The sequence below is a fragment of the Theobroma cacao genome, chromosome 9, assembly GCF_000208745.1.
Source record: "Theobroma cacao cultivar B97-61/B2 chromosome 9, Criollo_cocoa_genome_V2, whole genome shotgun sequence".
Taxonomy (NCBI): domain Eukaryota; kingdom Viridiplantae; phylum Streptophyta; class Magnoliopsida; order Malvales; family Malvaceae; genus Theobroma; species Theobroma cacao.
The window spans coordinates 17,263,220-17,283,425 of NC_030858.1; the positions used below are offsets into that span (position 1 = coordinate 17,263,220).

Consider the following 20,206-nt stretch of genomic DNA (forward strand, 5'->3'; position numbering starts at 1 on the left):
GGTGAAAATTTTTGAAACTTCTAGTTTTCTTCGTGTTTCCATCAGCACACATCATTTATACTGTCTTATGCCTATTTAGGCCTTAAAATATCATAAAACTTTCTTCTGGAAGCTTATTAGAGAAAATGACAAAACTACCCCTAGCCCATATTATTACATCTATACTTATTTACAAGCCTATAGAAGTTGGGTATCACAGGTATAGCCTACTAGGCCCAAGCAAACCTAAACCATTAATGCATGGGCTAGTCATCCATTATTTTCACATAAATTTCCATCCATAATTAAGGATATGCAAATATTTCATCAAGTCCACCACATTATGGAACTTCTCAATGTAAAGTAAGGTTTCTATCACATTTCATATAAATATTCACAAGTTATAACAACTGTGGTCCATCACGCGTCCTGTGCCTATATTGCTATGGTTCGCTCACCATAGTCTTATCATTCTTGTGCGTCCATATCCGGGGCTCAACTTAATATTTGAAACATAAACAAGTATGAGGACATTGACATTATTTATGTAATCCAGTTCAATATCAACATAATAATTCAAAGACTTGACTCAACACACTATAGAGTGTAACGACACAAGAAGGTTGGAAGGAAGGCTCTACCACACTTACCACGAATGAAATGGGCCATCACTCCATAAGTCACCTAGCCAAGCAAGCTACTAATCTGAAAAACAAAATAAGGGAAAATAACAAGTGAGTCACAAAGACTCCGTCAATGGATATGTGATAACTCTAATATATAAAGTTATTTTGACATATTTTGAGGGCTTAAGTAGCTAGATCTTTAAGATTTTAGTTTCAGATTTTGACATTTTTGGTGTTTTTTTAGTTTAAGTTGGACTACATGTTGAGTAGTTAATTTAAATTATTGTAGTTTAATTTTACTTCATTTTGCTTTAATTTACTTTCACAATAATTATTGTTGATTTCTCTCATTGTTTTTATAGGATGTTTAATGAGAAAGGTTCATTTGATTTAAAACTGCACAAGTATGATGATGGCTTTATTCATATATGCTACAATATTTCAAGGATAACTTGAGCTACAAAAATCAAATTGATGTGATTCTTGATCCATTGGAAGCTAAGAGATAGGGATACAACTTTTGTGTTTACCACTTTGCCCAATTGGAATCAGATCAAGGTGAAAATAGCATTGATATGTGATGGACTATTGTAGTCCTGCACGAGACAACATGTTGAGTGAAGGTCGCAGCCTTGAGTTGCTCAAGTCTACAGCTCCAAGGAAGCCATGGCTACAACATCGAGGAAAGCATGGTTGCGGTGTTGGAAGATTAGAGAGCATTATATATTTGCCTGAGGCTAGAGTGTCACGGCTTTGAAGAAATAGCACCGCGGTGCCACAAGCAACATCATGGTACCTTGGTGCCACACTGTTTTCCAAAAATATGTTTTATGCAGGATTATGGAAATTAGTGTAATTTAAACCTATTTAAAGGACCTTTTTTAGAGCATTCAGAAGGGAGAACAACAACAATAACTTTTCTAGAGATTTTGAGTTAAGAATCAAGCAAGAAAACAAGAGCATTTGAGAGAAATTCAAGATCACAAAGCTTCACATTAATTTCTTTCTCTAATTCTTAATTTCTTTGACTTGAATTCATGGCTAAATTTCTTTGGATAATATTTTCTTTAGATATCATGAACTAATTTGTTTTTCTAAGATTATGGTGGATTTCAACATGTAGTTTGAATATTAGTTTCTCTTTTATTTATCATGAATGAGTATACTTTTGCTTATTCAAATCTATTCTTAATGCTTTTAATTGCCTGATCAACAATTAACTGATTTATGAATCTAATTGAAACTCAAAAGAGAGATTTTAGATTGGACTAAGATTTGAATAGTGTATGTTCATGTCACTTAGGTGATCTAATTCTAGATTCGGGTAGACATACACCAATTGCCATACATAACCAAATTAGAACATTAATTTAATAAACTTAATTTAATTGATTGCAATAGACATATAGTGAACTAATTAAGTTAGGTATTTGTGCAAGTATGTCGATGGAGACTTGTGCATAGCTTTGGACTTTAGGTTAGTAAAACAACACAAGAAGGTAAATAATTAGAGAAGCTGGTATCAGATGAAGTTTTGAATGAACCTATAATCCTAGGTCTTTAGTCTATTATCTTTTTTAAGTAAATTTAATTTTAGTTAGTTAATTTAGTGCTTATAGTTAGTTAATTTAGCGCTTACTTAAATTTTGTTTTAATTGATTTTCTGTAAATTTCATTTACTTAAATAAGATTAGTTTGTTAAAATTTTAGTATTTAGTGAAAATTTAAGAACAAATCCCTATGGGAATGATTCTCTGCTTTTACTGTATTACTTGTTTACGGCAACGTGCACTTGTGTAAAACTTCTACAACAATATGAGGAATGGGATAAGCCAAGGACGAGAGTTTTTGCAATAAACCATGCTTTGTAAAAACACATGATAATCTTATAAATCCTTTCAGGGACAATAATCTCATTTCAACATTTCCATAAATGCTTTGGACTCTAGGTTAGTAAAACCACACAGGAAGGTAAATAATTAGAGAAGGTAGTATCAGATGAAGTTTTGAATGAACCTATAATCCTAGGTCTTAAGTCTATTGACTTTATTAAGTAAATTTAATTTTAGTCAGTTAATTTAGTGCTTAATTAAATTTTTTTTTAATTGATTTTCTGCAAATTTCATTTACTTGAATAAGATTAGTTTATCAAAATTTTAGTATTTAGTAAAAATTTAAGAGCAAATCCCTATGGGAATGATTCTCTACTTCTACTATATTACTTGTTCGCGATAATGTGCACTTGTGTAAAAGCTCTACAACAATATGAGGAATGGGATAAGCCAAGGGGGAGAGTTTTTGCAAGAAACCATGCTTTGTAAAAACACATGATAATCATATAAATCCTTTCAGGGACAATAATCTCATTTCAACATTTCCATAAATGCATTTGAAACTCAAATTCCATAAAAGGACAATAACATATAAAGCTCAACTTACAAAACATTTGCAAGAGAAATTGGAAAGGAGTTCTCGAACTCACGTGTTCAACATCATTCATTCATAACATGAATGTATCGTCCAATCATGATTCACATCATTTTTTTCACATAAGCTAATAATCATCAAGTCACCAATCATAGGCGTCACAATATCCATTATACGATTAAGATATCAAAACACACTACCAAAAAGATGAGGGGAAAATAAGTACTTTTGCCCAATTGATTCTTGTGATATTCTTACCCCCACACCGAGCTTAAAGAGGGAGAAAATGGATGTTCGCCTAGCTTAATCCTGTGGTATTCCATCTCCAACACCAAGATTTATAAAGGGAAAATATGGCATGTTCACCAATGTTGACCTTGTGGTATTCTTATCCACAAGCCAAGCTTTTATGAGGGGAGGAGATGGTACGTTCACCAATCTTGACCCTGTGGTATTCTTACCCCCACACCAGGCTTAGATCAATATATCACACAATTAAACATTCACATGAAATCCTACCACGATCAAACATCAAATAGCAAATCATGAAATTCACATGAATCTTGAAATGGTGGAGACCTACTCATCCATATTCACATTTTTCTCATCTTGTGAGCATTATATCATTCGCATTCGCTTCTTCAATGAGATGTCTCGTTACCTACACTAGCCTGTAGGTTGTAGTACTCGAGGAACTTTGAACAAAATCATTTGAAAGGGCTTGTTCCCTGTTATTGAAAATTAATATGTAATAGAAATATTTACTTACATAATTAGATTCGAAAACATTATCAAGATCATTTGTGCACTACGAATCAAATTTATTGATTTCATCACAACATTCAAATTGTGAAAATAAAACCAGTCAATAAATCATTCTAACTTTATCATATAACATACTTAAAAAGGTGCACCCACTCACCTTCGAAAAGTTGACTTCCACTAACAAACCCAATTCTACTCTAGTGAATTCCTTAAAGTTCCAATCATGCCTAAACATCCTACAATTATAATCTTAATTCGCAAACTAGGATTAACATAGTTGTCACAATCCAAACTCACGGATTCATGACCAGCGCATAAGCCTGGCAAGCAATGCTCGCAAAACCTAAGCAAGCTTCCAAATTCCAAATCATACACATACATCCAAGGGTTTCCAATTCCACAATTTCATATAATATTTAAATTCGAATACATAAATGTTGCCCTTAGCACATAGTTCATACACGATATCCATAAGGCCATATGTTGGCCATCAAAGTGAGTTCGTACTTAACAACCCTTAATACAAGTTTAAATGGCACATTGTACTTACATACACAACCAAACTAAATACAAAGCGTAATCTTATGAGAGACTTAATGGAGTGGAAGTGTCAAAACAATGACCTACTAGATGCCAAAATTGGTTTGTCAATGGACAACTCTTGCCACGCAATCTTGTGTCCTATTTATTTGCACATGGTACAACAGAGGGGTGAGTCATCTAATACTCAATGAGAGGTGTAGACAAATTAAACATATATATTAGACAAATATATATTTTTATGCATTATCAATGCAACCAAATATTCTAGCAAACATCTCCAATTTAAAGTTATGAGGATCATTCTAATATCCTACGTGCACATCTCCTCTTTCTTAGCCTTGCCATGATCACATCTCAATGGTGCATCATATTCGTGCTTAATCAAATTTATGTCTCCATAACAAAGCATATCAATTAAGTCTTACCTTTTTAAAGTCGTTATCAAATGAGGCTCCATAGGCACACCCTAGTTGCCGAGCACAATCTCAAACTCAATACATGATTTACTTATCTCAAAGTTTTTCGTTAAATGACCACCACATTTCAGTCATATATCGATACCCACATTTTCACGTATTATATCATCATAGTCAAACATTATCATATTTATCTAAGCTTAACTGAGGCTATATCATATCGCTCACAGATCAAATCATAATTTTTGAGTGGTCTTTCTTGGACATAATCAAATCATGCACGGTGGCCAACTAGTGGAGTCAAATCAAGCTTAGGGCAAAGCCGTTGGTGGAAAACAAATCACAGGCGTGTCGAAGCAATTGGCAAAAAATCAAAGTCATTGTGCGGAGTAATCTCCCAACGAATGGCATCACTTGGGGTTTTCTCAAATAGGTGGCATCATAACAAAGTCATTATCTGGAGTAACATTAACAGATGACATCAAAAAACTATAGGCAGGAATCTCAAGCAAGACAAGTACCATGGTCCCTTTTTATTATCATCCCTACAAGCACAGAACAAAGTCATAGGGAATAAGATGCCACCAAACCTCAAATCAAATCAACATCCAGAATTCATCCATCCAACAGAATGCAAATCCCTAAATCAAGGCCATCATGCCTTGGGTATCACATAGACCACAATGTACATTAGAGATCTTCCTTAATGAGCTTTATATATCTCTAGCTCAATATCTCATCTAGGTGCCTTTAATTCTCTAAGGCACTAAGTATTCATAATCCATCAAGGGTTAATTGTCTAGAGTAATTTACTGTTAGACATTCATCACATATTCTAGACTTTCTAGTCTAGGCTCACACAACATAGGCCACTATATGGCTTGCACTAGGGCACACAACATAACATACAATCACATATATTTTCGTTCTCTAGCCTAAGCACATTTCTCTAGGCAATTATATATATATATATACATAAATTTCTAATCTAATACCATGGTAGTGCCTTTATCAAGGCGTCATGCATCTCATGCATTTTAAATTAACCCATTCACAGTGATAGTCAAAGGTGCATTCCACCATCAAGCTCCAATCCTTAGCCTCCAACCATCTTTTAGCTCACCAACGAGTTAAGTAGCATCAACTTTCTCGTAAACACATCAAACCATTCAAATAATATCTATTTCTTAGCTTTCGAAACTATCCAGCTTTTCAAAAATAACTTAATTCTTAGTAATCAATTATATAGTCTTAAATTCTTTAATAATGAGCTAAACTCATACCTTACAAGCTATATTGCACAAATCTAAGCTTCAAATTCCAACAAATCGAAGGGGATTCAGCAAACTGGAATAAATCAAATTTTTTGGTTATTAATTGATTAAATTAAAAATCAATTTGTAAAAAGACGTGATCTTACCTCTAGAGGAGTTTCCCAAGCTCCAATATACTCCGAATGGTTCCAAAAATCTGCTTGGGGTTAGGGTTTTTGGATGGGTAGAGAGAGAAAGTGTTTGGGGTTTGTTTTAAATAGGCAAAATGCCCAAAACCTTTTTTTATTTTTGTGAATACCTAGGGATATATCAATATATTTGAGAATGTATCCATACATTTGCACAGATTTTGACTAAATTTATCGATACATTGGCCAATGTATCAATCAAAATGAAGAAGAATGCTCTCTAAATTTACTTCAATGGATTGAGTTGCTAATTTAGAGTTACAAGCTGTTTATAAGTCTCTATCGAGGTGCTCATAAAAATATCTTTCTCAATTAATTTACTATATATTTATATAAATTTAACCGAAGATAGATTCATTAAGTCTGTACTTTAACCTTGGCTACATGCGACGTATATTTTATATGTAAATCAAATCACCTAATCAAATAAGTGAATTTGAACACATGTTAATCCATTCATGGCTTAATCTAAACTCCTTTTATCAAGTTATATTTAGATATGCAAATCAATCTAATTGGTGATTGGGCAATTAAAAGCATTAAACAAGGAATTGGAATAAACAACTCATACCCATTGAAAATAGGCAAAAGATAGACAAAGAATTCAAATTACACGTTGAGTTAAATCATAATCCTAGAAAAAGTAAATTAGCTCATGATACTAACTGAAAATATCATTCAAAGAAAATAAACCATTAATCCAAGTCAAAAGAAGTAACAGAAAAATAAAAAATAGAGAGAGAAATTAAGAATTAAAGCTTTTGAATCTAATTTCTTTTTTGAATTCTTTTGCTTTCTTGCTTTGTTTTTGGCTTCTTTTTCTCCAGAATAGTTGCTCTCTATCTCCTCTTTGAAACCTCTGAAAAAGGCCTTTTAAATACTCCTCAAAAACCCTAGGTTCGAAATTCCCATAAAAACATATGCTTCAAAACACTTCTGAGCACTGTGGCCTTCCCTTTTAGGCGTCGTGGCGCCTTACTCTTGGGTTCATGTATGGGAGCTTCAATCTGCTAGGATGCCATGACCTTGCCTCACCAGCATCGTGGCACCATGCTCTCTAGTCCACTATGGTTCCATGCTGTATCAAGGGCGCCGAAGCCTCCTCTTTCCAAGGTCATGGCTTTCACTTCCTCATGCTACCTTGTGAAAAAACTATAGCAGTTCAACTACTTTTAATATGATTTTCACCTTGATCTGATATGAATTGGGAAAAGTGGTAAATATAAAAGTTATATTCTTGTCTTTCATCTTTCCAATGGCTCAAGAATCACGTCAATTAAACTTCTGTAGCGAAAGTTATGCTCAAAATACTACAGCATATATAAATGAAGTTATGATCATACTTGAATAGATTATCACCAAATAAGGCCTTTTCATAAAATTTCCTACATAAGCAATAAAAGATAGCAGCAATAACTAAACCTAAAGTAATTTAAATAAATTTAACATAAAATTAAAATAAAATAACTTAAACTAAACTACTCAACATGTATTCAAACTTAACTAAGAAAAATAATTAAAATACTTAATTCTGAACCTAAAATCTCAAAGACTTAGCTCTTCAAGCCTCCAAAATGTGACAAAATGACTTTATATAATAAATTTATCAAATGTAGGTCTAGAAGACCGAACCACTAGAATTATTGTGCCTTGTCCACTTCTTTTTACATTTTCCTTACTTGGTGCCTTTTAACCTCAACAAGTTTTTGTCACAGCGCAATTCTCGGGCCATGACCGGCGCAAGGACCCAATGAGCTCAGCCCAATAAGCCCAAGCAAGCCTACTTAATTGATCTTATACATTAATCCCTATTCCTTTAGAATCCCAAGCTTGAAATGTTCAAATACTGTTTCCTTGAAAACGATTCATAAAATCCAATCATACATTCATAATGGCATCATCCACCAATATATTCATAAATAGATTAACAAATGATTCTTATTGTTTCACATTAAATATTCATATACACATAATTAGACCTTGACCGTCAGCGGAGTGACTCTGGGCACGATTGATAACACTTAATGTCACATTAAACCAACCGAGCAATGTATAGGAAAGAGCACCTCGTCCTAGGATCTAATCACCTTTAACTCAAGAAAACCTAAAATATGAATTTTTAAAAACATGAGTACAAACTTAGTGAGTGAACATAGGAAGGGAACAAGCAAGGTTAAGGAAGGTTTAGAAATCATGATGCACATCTTTGAAAATAATGCAACTTAGTTCACGTTCTTATTAAAATCCTTCCATCAAACCTCTGGTTATTAAATCATTTCATAACGAAGGAACCATATTTAACATGAAATTGGAAAGAGAGAATTTCCAGCAATCATCCAAGCAAGGCAGTATAAACAGAATGTTTCTTGCTACAATAAAATCAATTCACAAGAAAATGGGAAATTTTCAAGATTCATCATGCCAGATAATCACATATTATAATCATAATCTTTCTATTGTATATACATGTACTTAAGCATATATCAATTAGTATACCACCACATCTCATCTAGCTCATGTGCATCCCCCCACATCGTGCACATAGTCGAACACCCCATCTCACCCAACTCATGTGCATCATCACCAGCATGTGCACTGCCCACTCCGTACATGCACGGTTGTAAATATCATGACAGCATCATTACTGGCATGTGCATTGCCCACTCCGCACATGCACGGTTGTAATTATCACGACATTGTCATTCAATCGACATGTGCACTGCCCACTCCGCACATGCACGGTTACATCAATTATACAAAATTACTTAACAATATATATATGTATCATATATCTTTATATACATATCAACGTCATATAGAAGTACATAGATTCATCACAATCATGTTCCACCTCACAAAAACATTTCACTAAAGGCTTGGTCCTGTGCAAGTTTTTGAAGAAAAACCAATAAAACATTTTAGAGGATTCAATCAAACATAAATGTGTATATCCCAAAACATTTTAATGCAAGTTCACTCACCTGGCAATAATGAGATATTAAGTCGCTATTTGTTCGGAGGTGTCTCTAACTATTTTCACTGGCCGATTGCTCGTTATTTACTCCGGCACGCCACCACATCTCTAACCTTATCCTTGCACTTCCTAGCAATAATACGAACTCAATATATTTAATCACATACGTATACAGGCAGCACTTCAATAAATTAATCCTTACTCAAATTTATATTTTTCATCCTATTATGAAACCATCTTCAATTAACTTACCTTTTAGTACATTTTTACTAAAATTACTTATATCCATTGCGTACGTAATTCCTTAGATTATATCACCGATAATTTATTTATGATGCCACGTGCCTACTTCAACCTTTCTAAATAACTTTTGCCCAAATCCATCTTATATTTCCACACATAATCCACATAGATGACAGCAACAATCATTCTCACTTTCACTCGATTATTTCCTAGTTTACACGCATCGTTATCTATCTAACTTTCAATACTTTATTTCTCAATCCTCCATCCACAATATTCCTTTTTCATTTCTTTCAAGCGACATGCCATACAATCTTAACAATTTTCAACTAGCTTATGCAAATAGATCATTTCAACAACCATAATTCCCCACAATGTTCAACTAACTGTAGGCTTTAAAACATAATGTTAAGCTTATCATTTTCCTTTTCCACTTTGAGTCCTTCATGTACCCATCGGTTTATTGGCTTACATGTTACCAATTTTTCTTCAATCAAGCCAATCTTTGCTGCCACAAGACATTTTTCTAAGTCACTAACTCATTTTCAAAGATTACTCAAGCCAAAAACAAGAATTCTTACCGTTCCTTGCTTGAATCACCAAAACCAAGCTTTTTCTTCCTTTCCCTCTTTTTTTTTCTTCTCCTCCTAGGGTTTAGATGTGCTGAAAATTGAGGTTAGAAGTTGTAGCTTTGGTGCACAAGAAGTTGGGAGAAGAATGAAGCAAGAAGAGAAAAGGAATGAAAAGAAAACAAGGAAAGAAAATGAAAGAAAATTAGCTTTCCATGGGAGAATGAGAGAATGGCATTGGAAGCTTCAAGAATGAATAAGAGAATATCTTGTTGGGAGGATAAGGACTGTTTTGAGCTGATAAGGATGGGAGTCAAAGCTTCATTTGGAAGCTTTGACCAAATTTTATGCAAAATTATCATTTTACCCTTTAAGTTTCTTTCCATTTTAATTTAGTCCTCCCAACACTCATTTAACTCCAATTTCCTTCTATTATCTTCTTCTACATATGTACAAATAAAGCATAAAGTTTGTACTCTAATGCAATGTCCTAATAATATTTAAAATATTTATTTACCTGCACTATCTTTACTTAATAAAGACACGCGGTCCCATTAAAATCATTTTTCTCCGAAATTTTTTTCTCATTCTTCTTCTCCCCCACTTAGGTTACCCATATACTCCTTCTTCATGAAAAATTTTGACACTCAATAAAATATTAATAATTTAATATTATTTTATTCCAAAAATTTTCTCGTCTCTTCTTGTCCCCTTAGTACCTAAAATACCTTATTATGCTTCAATTGACTTCCGAATCATTTTTTATCTCGCAAATTCTTCTTCGATAAAATATTATTATTTCCTCGTGTGCGGAATATTTTATCTCAAACCAATCCTTTCATCTTTCATCATTTCTAAACATTATAATTAATCTCAATTGGCATCCAATAAACTTTATTAACCACCATATCAAAGTACAGGGTATTATAGTCTTAAACTCTTAAATTCAAAATTCTTCAAAAGTTTTTCAAGCCAAAAGGTTTCCTTCAAAATATTTTTAAATGTTATTCACCTACTCTAGTACTCCATTGGGAGCAATAATGAGGTTGGCAATTAGTATTCCTTAGTGCTGCAACATTTATTTCTTTCTTCCTTGACTGGCGACTCATCATTTTCTATCCCCTCGAAAAAAGGTTTTATCATTTATTGAACCAAAACCTTAAGGATCCGCAAGGAAGAAGAAAGCCATGGTATTGCACCTAGCCTAAAGAAAATTGTTCTCTTATCATTGATTAGACTGACTTGCCCTTCTTGATTGTAATTCTGACTTGTGTTTGTAAAGAGAAAACTTTGAAAGCCTGTCCCTTAGCAAGCATTAGGCTTTCCAAGTATAAGCAATACAAATTTCCTTCTGAGTTATTCACAAGATATATTTGTGTAGATTTCCATTGAAAATTGTATGCTTGGACAACTTTTGATTATTATATATATATATTTCATGTCTATGCTATTCTAACTAATAATTAGATCTGAAAATTTCAACACACAACACATTAATATGGTACAAGCACGATACAGAGTTAAGTGGATCTAGGTTTTGGTAATCATATTTCGTATATTAATCATATCGATAGGTTTAAGACTTGACAACTTCACGTCTTAAACATATGAAACTTGCTTAATCCATCTAAAACTCATTTAACTCAATTAGTTAATCGTGTTACCATGTTGATCCATATAACTTATTTACCTGTTTAGTTAATTGTATTATTATGTCAACCCACATAATCCTATTTACCTATTTATGATCCGAATAAATACCCCATATAAAATTTATCTAATTTATTAATATATTATTTCTATTTTATAAATAGCTTTTGTGGCATAGGAATAATGTGTGGCAGTGACGAGAGAGTCTTTAATCTAGGTTTTTGGTGTTTTATTGTGCTGATGGATTATTGGATATTATTTGTATTTTATTATGATTCTCTTATATTGATGTTAATGTTAAATTTTATTATGTTTACTTTGATATTGATGGATTTTTCACATGACAGATGAGTGTTTATTGTTTTATTGTAATTGTTTATAATTATTAGTTTTAAATTTAAATAATAGAATTATATGTTATTTTTATGTATGTGGAAATTAAACTATCAATAATAATAATAATCTAATTTATTCATATTAATTGTGTTAATCATGTTTAAATATTTAATCGTATTCATCATTTAAACAAGTATCAATCACGCCATGCTGTATAAAATTTAATTTGATTTGTTTATAAATGTGTTAAGCGTATTATATCGTGTTACATATTTAATAAACATATCGATAAATGTGTTTGTGATTTTGATACGTTTATGATGTATTTATATTTATTCATATAACTATTAATAACTTATTTTTATTGCAATTAAAACATGCTTACACAAATTGTCAAATTTACTAATGTGACAATTTCATTTTCTCTTCCTTAAGCAAATAAGCCGTTCAAAGAGTTTAACGAAATGAAAGGTGAAGAAAAGAATTTGATAAAAGGAAAGGGGCCAAATAATTAAAATAAATAAGACAAATGTAAAAGTGCAATACCCATAAAAACAAAAATTTGGGTGAGACTCCAAAGGGGACTCGCGGATCTAGTTTGCTAGCACGGCTATCGGCGGTATCATCAGACAGATATTTTCGGATTCAGGGATTCAATGGCCGTGAAAATCTTGATAGCATCAATCTTAGTAATTTCAGCATCTCTCAGTTGGGTATCTTTGGCTGATTCGCCTGAAGCAGCTTTCGTCAAGAAGACCATCTCTGCTCACAAGATCGTCATCTTCTCCAAGTCCTATTGCCCGTACGTTTTTCTTCGCGTCGATTCTGCTCTTATTAATTTCATCTCAAAATTAGTTAATTAATATTTTTCTGTGTGAATGTTTGCCTTTTTCTTGTCGATCTGTACGATTGTTCTCTTGTTCCTGCTCATTTTTCTGATTGATTTCATACTCATTTTTTATCTACTTTTTCCCCCTTTAATTAAGTGCATAGATAAAACTCTGTTTATCGTAATATAGAACAATCCAAACATTTACCAATAATGGTTTTTTTGGGTGACTAAGTTTGAATTTTGGACTAAGAATCAAGTATTTTCCTTTGGAATTTGTTGCTCATTTTGGCATTCTACAGGTACTGTAGGAGGGCAAAATCTGTGTTCAAGGAGTTGAACCAGGTTCCATTTGTTGTGGAGCTTGATGAGCGAGGTCTGTTAACAACTGCATTCCCTTTTTTACGAAGTGCAGGACCAGCGGTTTGATTATTATTGAGCTAGAAATTTTGATTTGCTTATAAGATAAGAGCTGAAAATGAATGGGTACAATAGCAAAGTCTAGACTCTAACCAGACCGTTAACTGCTTGTCCAGCTTTTTTGTAGGCTGTGTTTTCTCCTAGTTCTACTAGCTTCAACTGAAATTTTTGACAAGCATGTACAACAACTAATTTTAGTTGATCCTTTTACAGTAGCTCCATATTGACTTGTGGAATGTAGTTCTTCCTCAATTTTGAACTTGAAGTACTGAAGTTGAGAGAGTCGCTTATGTATTTGACAGATGATGGTTGGAACATTCAGGATGCATTGAGTGAGATTGTTGGTAGGCGTACTGTACCACAGGTTTTTATAAATGGAAAGCACATTGGAGGCTCAGATGGTAACTTGCTTTTCTTTTCCAATGAATTTAACTTTCCTATCTTCATGCAATGAAAATATGTTTCTAATACAGAACCAGTAGAGAAATTATTGATAATTTTTCTAATTTTCAGATACTGTTGAAGCATATCAGAGTGGAAAACTGGCTAAGCTGTTAGGTATTGATATTAAGCTCAAGGATGATCTCTGAGTCCATAATCAAAACTGAATTTTCTTTGCTGGAGTAGATTCTGAGTCCGTAATCAAATTAGTAACTCTAGTAAGATCTTACAAGTTATTATCTTAGAGTTGCATTCTTGATTTGTTTGTTTTGAAATTTTAGTAGACAAAGAAACCCGCTTGCCTTTATTGGATCATGTCTTAAATGATTCATTGCTTTTATAATAATAATATTAGGCCTCACTTTGCTGACACTGCATTATGCTAAATCGAAGAGCCCCAAGCCCTCTTTTTTTTTCTCCTTGAAGCTAAAGTTATAGTAGTGTAAATTAAATTTTTTTATAAAAACTTTGCCTGTGACAATTAAGCTTTTCACTTCATTAAAAACATGAAGAATTTTCTTTTAATACCTTGTTGTTAAGCTATGCCTGTTCTAAGCACCAAATTTGCCACCTTGAATTTTGGATAATTGAAAGGATAATTTCAGATTTATGAAATAAAAAGTAAAAAAGAGGTCTTGTTGAGATAAATAATAGTGTAGATTGACATAATGCTTTTAAGAGATAAATTGAATTTGGTCGCTTAAGAAAAAGAAAAAATGAATCTGGTCATATGTTTTGACTTAATTTATTTGACACACTTTTCACTTTATTTTATCTTGATCATTATCTCAAAGTGATAAACATAGTTAATTATCATTGTTTAGAGATAATTGCCAAATTTATTCTTTAATCTGGATCGGTCGGCTCATCAATTCTCAACTGTTCTTGAATAGGCCCCTCTATTCCTCTGGTCACCACACCTTCTCACTCTCTTAAGTGCTCTTTTCTGCACTTAAAGCATTAGTCCTTGATGATTGGAGGCGGTTCGACAAAACCGTGGTTTAGACTGAAGTCCGCTCTAGTCTTGAGAGCAAAAACCAGGCCTCGATCCAAAAGGTCCAGAAGAACCTAACGAGTTCAAAAGGTCCATATGAGCTCAGACGATCCTAGTAGGTCTAGACGAGCCTAGACAAGTGAGGAAAGTCCAAAATTTGCTTACGCCAATCCAATTTTGGCCCACACTAGTTCAATTTTAGCCCATGACCCACTCTAGCCTAAATTCTTGAACCTTAAGTCCAAGTGGGTTCATCCCAATGACACTTGAAACACCATATTACGACAACATAGATACAACATATCTATTTTTGATTGGACTAACATTTGCAAACATATTTTTGTTAAAAGTTATCTTTACAAAGTTTTCATCAAAGCAGATAACCTTGTAGTAAGTATAGCAACTCAGCTATAAGTTTCCTCCCTTTGTGGTAACGACAAAGTCTTGCAAGGTCTCCCATAATTTAGAATTAAAATAAAAAGTATTTATTATTTCTAATGTGCAATAATTTAATAATACAGAGTTAGACAAGATTGAACTTAAAATTTCATGTCCAAACCCACAAGTTTAAGCAGAGTCAGCTATAGCATAAAACCACTAAAGTCATTACTTTAGTCTCGAATTTTCATAGGTCACATAATTTTATAATAATATAATTAATTATATTAAAATATTTAAAAATTAAGATCATTAATAAAATATCTACTTATCCTTTCATACCAAACAAATATTTGTTTTCTCTAACTTGCCATGTCTTTATTAACTCTCAGCTATTTGTCAATTTTCAAAAACAATAGATAAAAGTCAATATAATTAATAAAATGTCATATTTTCTCACTTTCCTAATTAATAGTCTAATAAATTTTAATTTTTTATCACTTCTATAATCCTATTAATTCTCAACTATTTCTCCTATTCCTAATCAATTAATGATAATATATATTTAATAATCTTCAACAACTATTTTTTATATATATAATATCAAATTTCTTTTCAATTTATAATATCCACTTATAAATTTTTGTTTCCTCATTTGCACTTTCTTCAAAGGCCTCATTTCCTTAATCTTAATAAAAAATGTCTCATTTGAATATTTAGCTTTAGTCGATTGAGGTTATTTTGTCGTTCCTGATCATCTAGGTTAGTAACTCGACCCGTGAACACCTCTCAAAATGGACCTTGCTTCTTGTTTTTTGTTTTTCTATATTGTGTCTCTTTTACTTAGTGTTAAAAGAGGTTTTTTTTTTTTCGATTTCCTATTTGTGTCCAGAATATGTATCATAATAATAATAATAATAATAACTAAGCTGATACTTAAAAAGAACATATATTCAGACTTGTGTAACCAATAAATATATAAAAAATGCAATTGACATTAATGATAACATGGAATGTAAAAGTTTAGCTTAAACATTGGCTGACTGATGAGGAATTAAGTTTCTCATATTATCTGAGATATGTCTGCATGGGAACAAGTACGTATCCAACTAAATTGATTCTCCATTAAAAGCATCACGGCTATCCTTGTTTTCTTGGTGCTCGTCCTTTCGAGGAGATCCTTTCTCTGATTTCAGCTTCCCATTTTGTAAATTGAGGTACGTGTAAAACGACATACCAGAAATAGCTACAAGGGCTCCACAGATACTGGTTGTGCCCGGATTTGAACTGAAGATGTAATAATTTCCCAGAAGCAGCACGCACGTTTTAAATTGTCCAAGAACCACGTGGGAGATGGCTGACGTTGCCCTGAGATTACAGCATTTATCAGCATATATATAACAAAATGCCCTGAGGTTAATTAGGCTTTGCTTGGTAGATTTGCACAATGTCTTTTTTTTTTTTTCAAAGGCGTATGATTATATTTCAATATCTAATGGTTGGGTTTGATAATCACTTTAATTTTTACTTTGTAGCTTAGCCATTAGATTAAAAAAATTTCCCAATGATCCCTACGTTGTATCCAAATTCCTTTGAACTGATTAATTAGGCTAAAGATATGACCATCAATCATCTTTTACACCTTTCAAGCAAAGCCCTAAAGAATATCTTGAGAGAAAGTTAGTCTTCAGATCCTCCAATGTGTAGACAAGTGTATGTCTGAAAGTTGAAAAGACCTTAAGTATTTTCGTTACTCCAATTACAAGAAATGGAGTCCATTCTTACCCGAGAGCCAAAGCTGCTGACCACTGAAGCAAGAAGCCGAAAACACCAGAGATTAAGATCATGGATGTGTTAATAAAATTCCAATTGTAGGAGAAGGCTCCGGGAGGATCTAAGAGGGGAATCATGATGAGCAGACAAAGCAAAGAGATGGGCGTCGTCTTCCACATTAACCTGTTAGAATTTTATAACTTAATTAGGTGAAAACAAACAGCTATGCAAATTAAAAACCATCAATGTTAAGTGATATTAGTAGGGCAGAATTAATTGTGTTGATCAATAAAGAATTTAGCATACGCCAAAGCAGTCCAATTCTCCCTCTGTTGCAGACTGGACCAGAGGATCTTGCTTATGGCACTTGGAATTATCCAAGACAATGCTACGCTAGCACCGAAGAGGTTGAACTGCAGATCAGTCACGGTTGCAACAGCAACACCGATCGATACAACTGCAAGTGCAACCACCTGAAAAAAATAAATATGTAGAGTGATTACATATTTATCCATCCTTCTCAGGCCCATTGAAGCAACGCAATGAGAAGAGAAGCAAATCACCTTGGGGAAAGAAACCTTCATTTTGTACCATATATATTCTACCAGAACAATTGTCGGCGTAACAGCGATCTTGGCCATCTGATAAAATCCGACGCTGCGAACAACAGAAAACATGTCTTTTCTAATTATACCAGTAAAATAGACTTAATTAGCTAGCCAAGCACATATGATCTCATTCTCACCTGTTGTACTTCAAGCTGACATTAGCAAGGCCAGTGCAAAGAGACATAACCAGTCCAAGAGTAAATAAAGGGGCCGATTTTAGAGGAGGAGAGGGAGGAATCAAAGACAATGCATTTAGGATGGCTATCAATGCCAAAGTTACTACGTAATGAATAAAACTGAGAAGTACGGGGAACTGGAATCCGGCATTTTTTAGCACCTGGAGAAACCAAGGAAGCTAATCAGCTACACTGCTAGAAAGCTCTACCGTGTTCCAACGCAAAAGGCTTATAGCATTATATATATTGAATATGTCAGGATACCAACCCATTTGTTCATGAAAATAATACCAATAGCAATCACAAAATTGAATGTAAGAGCAACACTTGGAGTGCAAAGACGTTGCTGTAGACGTTTTGCATTTTCGGATGAGCAAAAATCGTTAAACAGGGAGGCTCGCAACTCTTCCAGAGCTCTTCCTTTGTAAATGTACCGAAGAGAAGTAGACAAAAGAAACATGAATCCGAGCAAAGGAATATACAAAAAGCTCAATAACTGCAACAATATAATACAATACATACTTTTTGCAGTAATTCCTTTTCACAGTTCGTAACATCCTATTGCAGTGTCACACATTTTATATTGCCAAAAGATATATTTTGCAATATTATGATTGCCAAAGATGTTTTTAGTAAAAAACTTTTCAATAGTTGGACCAAACACCCGATATGGTATATTTGGTAAGAGAAAAAAAGTGGATAAATGAAAAGGATACAGAAGAAAAGGGAAGGAAAGAAACACAAAAAAAGACAAAATAGCCTTTCCATGACATTGGGTGGGAGAGAAAACGGTAAACTAGTAAAAAATTGCTAATTAATTGCTTCATCTCTCCAAACTGTAAGCTGAACTAACAGAAACCAAAATGGAGATCAATGAAATTGAAATAAGTAAGCAAATTCAAGTTTAATGACATAATTTGATTAGCATTTAGAAACAAAAATGAAAAAGATAGTAGTGACATACCTGTTTCGTTCGCATCACTACCTTTGCGCTTAAGCAGTTTCCTAACATCTTTGTTCACAAAAAAATTGAGAATATCCCGGCTGGACAACATTTCTCTAAGTTCTTCCTTTCCCTCTGAATCTCACAAGTTGGCACATATATGAAACTATAAAGAGAAAGACTGGAGAACGATTTATTTCGAAATGGAGGAGAGGTATAAATGCCGGTGGACAAAGAATTTTGAAAGGAGCATTGAAAGACGAAAGGAAAGCTGAGCATTCGTTTTGCATTTTTTGTATCTCTTTATTTCATTTTCATTTCAGATATCAAACAAAAGAAATTTGGTCTATTAAAATAAGTTGAAATTCTCGTGCTGTAATGGTTTACAAAGACAGGATTTGAGTCGTTTTCTTGGTTTAATTAAGCTCTGGTATTTCCATTACCAGGGAGGACTAATTTTGTGACTTATGAGTTTGATCGGAGTCCGCGTGCAAGATATGTTCTCTTATCTTGCCATTGGGTCACATAGCTGCATTAAAAACTATCCCTATTTTCTAATTAAATTAAGATAAATGTCAAGTTTAGTGCTACATTGATTGAAATTACAATTTACCGTTATACTTTTTCTAGTGCAATGTTAACATCGAATTATGTTTTCGTTTTGTTTGTTGGCATTGGTCATTAACAGATTTAACTCACTCCCTTTCTCTTTCATTCGTTCCAGGATGGTCTCCAGCACCGATATACTGCGGCTAGCAACCAGATCAGACCGCTGGTGCGACCAATCAGTGCTGCCAATGATCGAATCTAGTTGTTAGCATGCTTAATCGTGCTGCCAGCGACTCGAACCAAGCCACTAGTTGGCCGATTGGAGCTTAAGCAGGCGAGAGTAGTCCATGTTTATTCAGGGAAATAAACGCTAAATGGAAAACAAGATAAGCCTGTCATGTTTTTTCTGGGTTTGTAACTTTTGCAAGTATGCCATGCTTATAATTTCCGGGTTTACATTGTTGTAGGGGATGGGGTTGCAATTTTTGATTGTTAATTTAAATTTTCTTTATTGCAATTTTTCGTTGTTTAGATGCTCCAGTAAAAGTGTTTGATGGTTGCAATATCGGGTTTGTAGAGGATTTCAATTGTGTTATGCTATTTGGTTAGTAAGAAAACGAGGGAAAGCGTGAGAAAATCTGGGTTTGCGGTATCGTTTAATTTTTTCTTACTCTAATATTTATATGTATTTTATAATTTGTTTTTAACTAACTCTGGTGTGTACGCCACGCATCTTATTTGGCACAAACTCCAACAAAAGGACATGACATTTTTTGTACACATGTTCTGGAAGCCTTTATGACACGTCATTGCTTTAGCTAAGGATGTTAACAATTTAGACACTTTTTTAAACGGGGACAAAGTTTGAGTACTAATTTTTTGTAACTTTTTTATATGTTTAATTTAGTCCAATTCACCATCTTTCTAATTTTTACATAATAATATTGGTTGAATAATGAAATTGCATCAAAAAATTATAATTTGATGATCACATGTTCACATTGCATGAAAAAGATATAGTAGTAAAATTGCAACTCCCAATTAAGTGCATTGATAAATTGGACTATTATCTTATAAATTTACAAATTATATACATATTTGTAAC

At 33.2% G+C, this 20,206-nt stretch overlaps 2 protein-coding genes and 1 long non-coding RNA gene across 4 annotated transcripts; 1 reads left to right on the top strand and 2 right to left on the bottom strand.

Annotated features, from left to right (window-relative positions):
• LOC108663331 lies at positions 6,973 to 10,309 on the bottom strand. 2 transcript variants are annotated; one of them, XR_001929294.1, is made up of 3 exons: positions 10,017 to 10,309; positions 9,200 to 9,317; positions 6,973 to 7,412 (listed from the first exon to the last, which is right to left on the bottom strand). It is a non-coding gene; the product is annotated as an uncharacterized LOC108663331 (long non-coding RNA). The 2 variants fall into 2 exon arrangements; XR_001929293.1 differs by having other exon boundaries at positions 9,200 to 9,321.
• LOC18589455 (glutaredoxin-C4) lies at positions 12,500 to 14,067 on the top strand. The gene is made up of 4 exons (XM_007014436.2): positions 12,500 to 12,792; positions 13,122 to 13,195; positions 13,542 to 13,640; positions 13,753 to 14,067. Exons 1-4 carry the CDS (start codon positions 12,647 to 12,649, stop codon positions 13,827 to 13,829), a joined length of 396 nt encoding a protein of 131 aa, XP_007014498.1. The 5' UTR covers positions 12,500 to 12,646; the 3' UTR covers positions 13,830 to 14,067.
• LOC18589456 (solute carrier family 35 member E3) lies at positions 15,988 to 18,803 on the bottom strand. Its single transcript, XM_018126557.1, has 7 exons — positions 18,574 to 18,803; positions 17,878 to 18,029; positions 17,571 to 17,770; positions 17,389 to 17,482; positions 17,132 to 17,298; positions 16,838 to 17,008; positions 15,988 to 16,420 (listed from the first exon to the last, which is right to left on the bottom strand). The coding sequence occupies exons 1-7, from the start codon at positions 18,662 to 18,664 to the stop codon at positions 16,162 to 16,164; spliced, it is 1,134 nt and encodes a 377-aa protein (XP_017982046.1). The 5' UTR covers positions 18,665 to 18,803; the 3' UTR covers positions 15,988 to 16,161.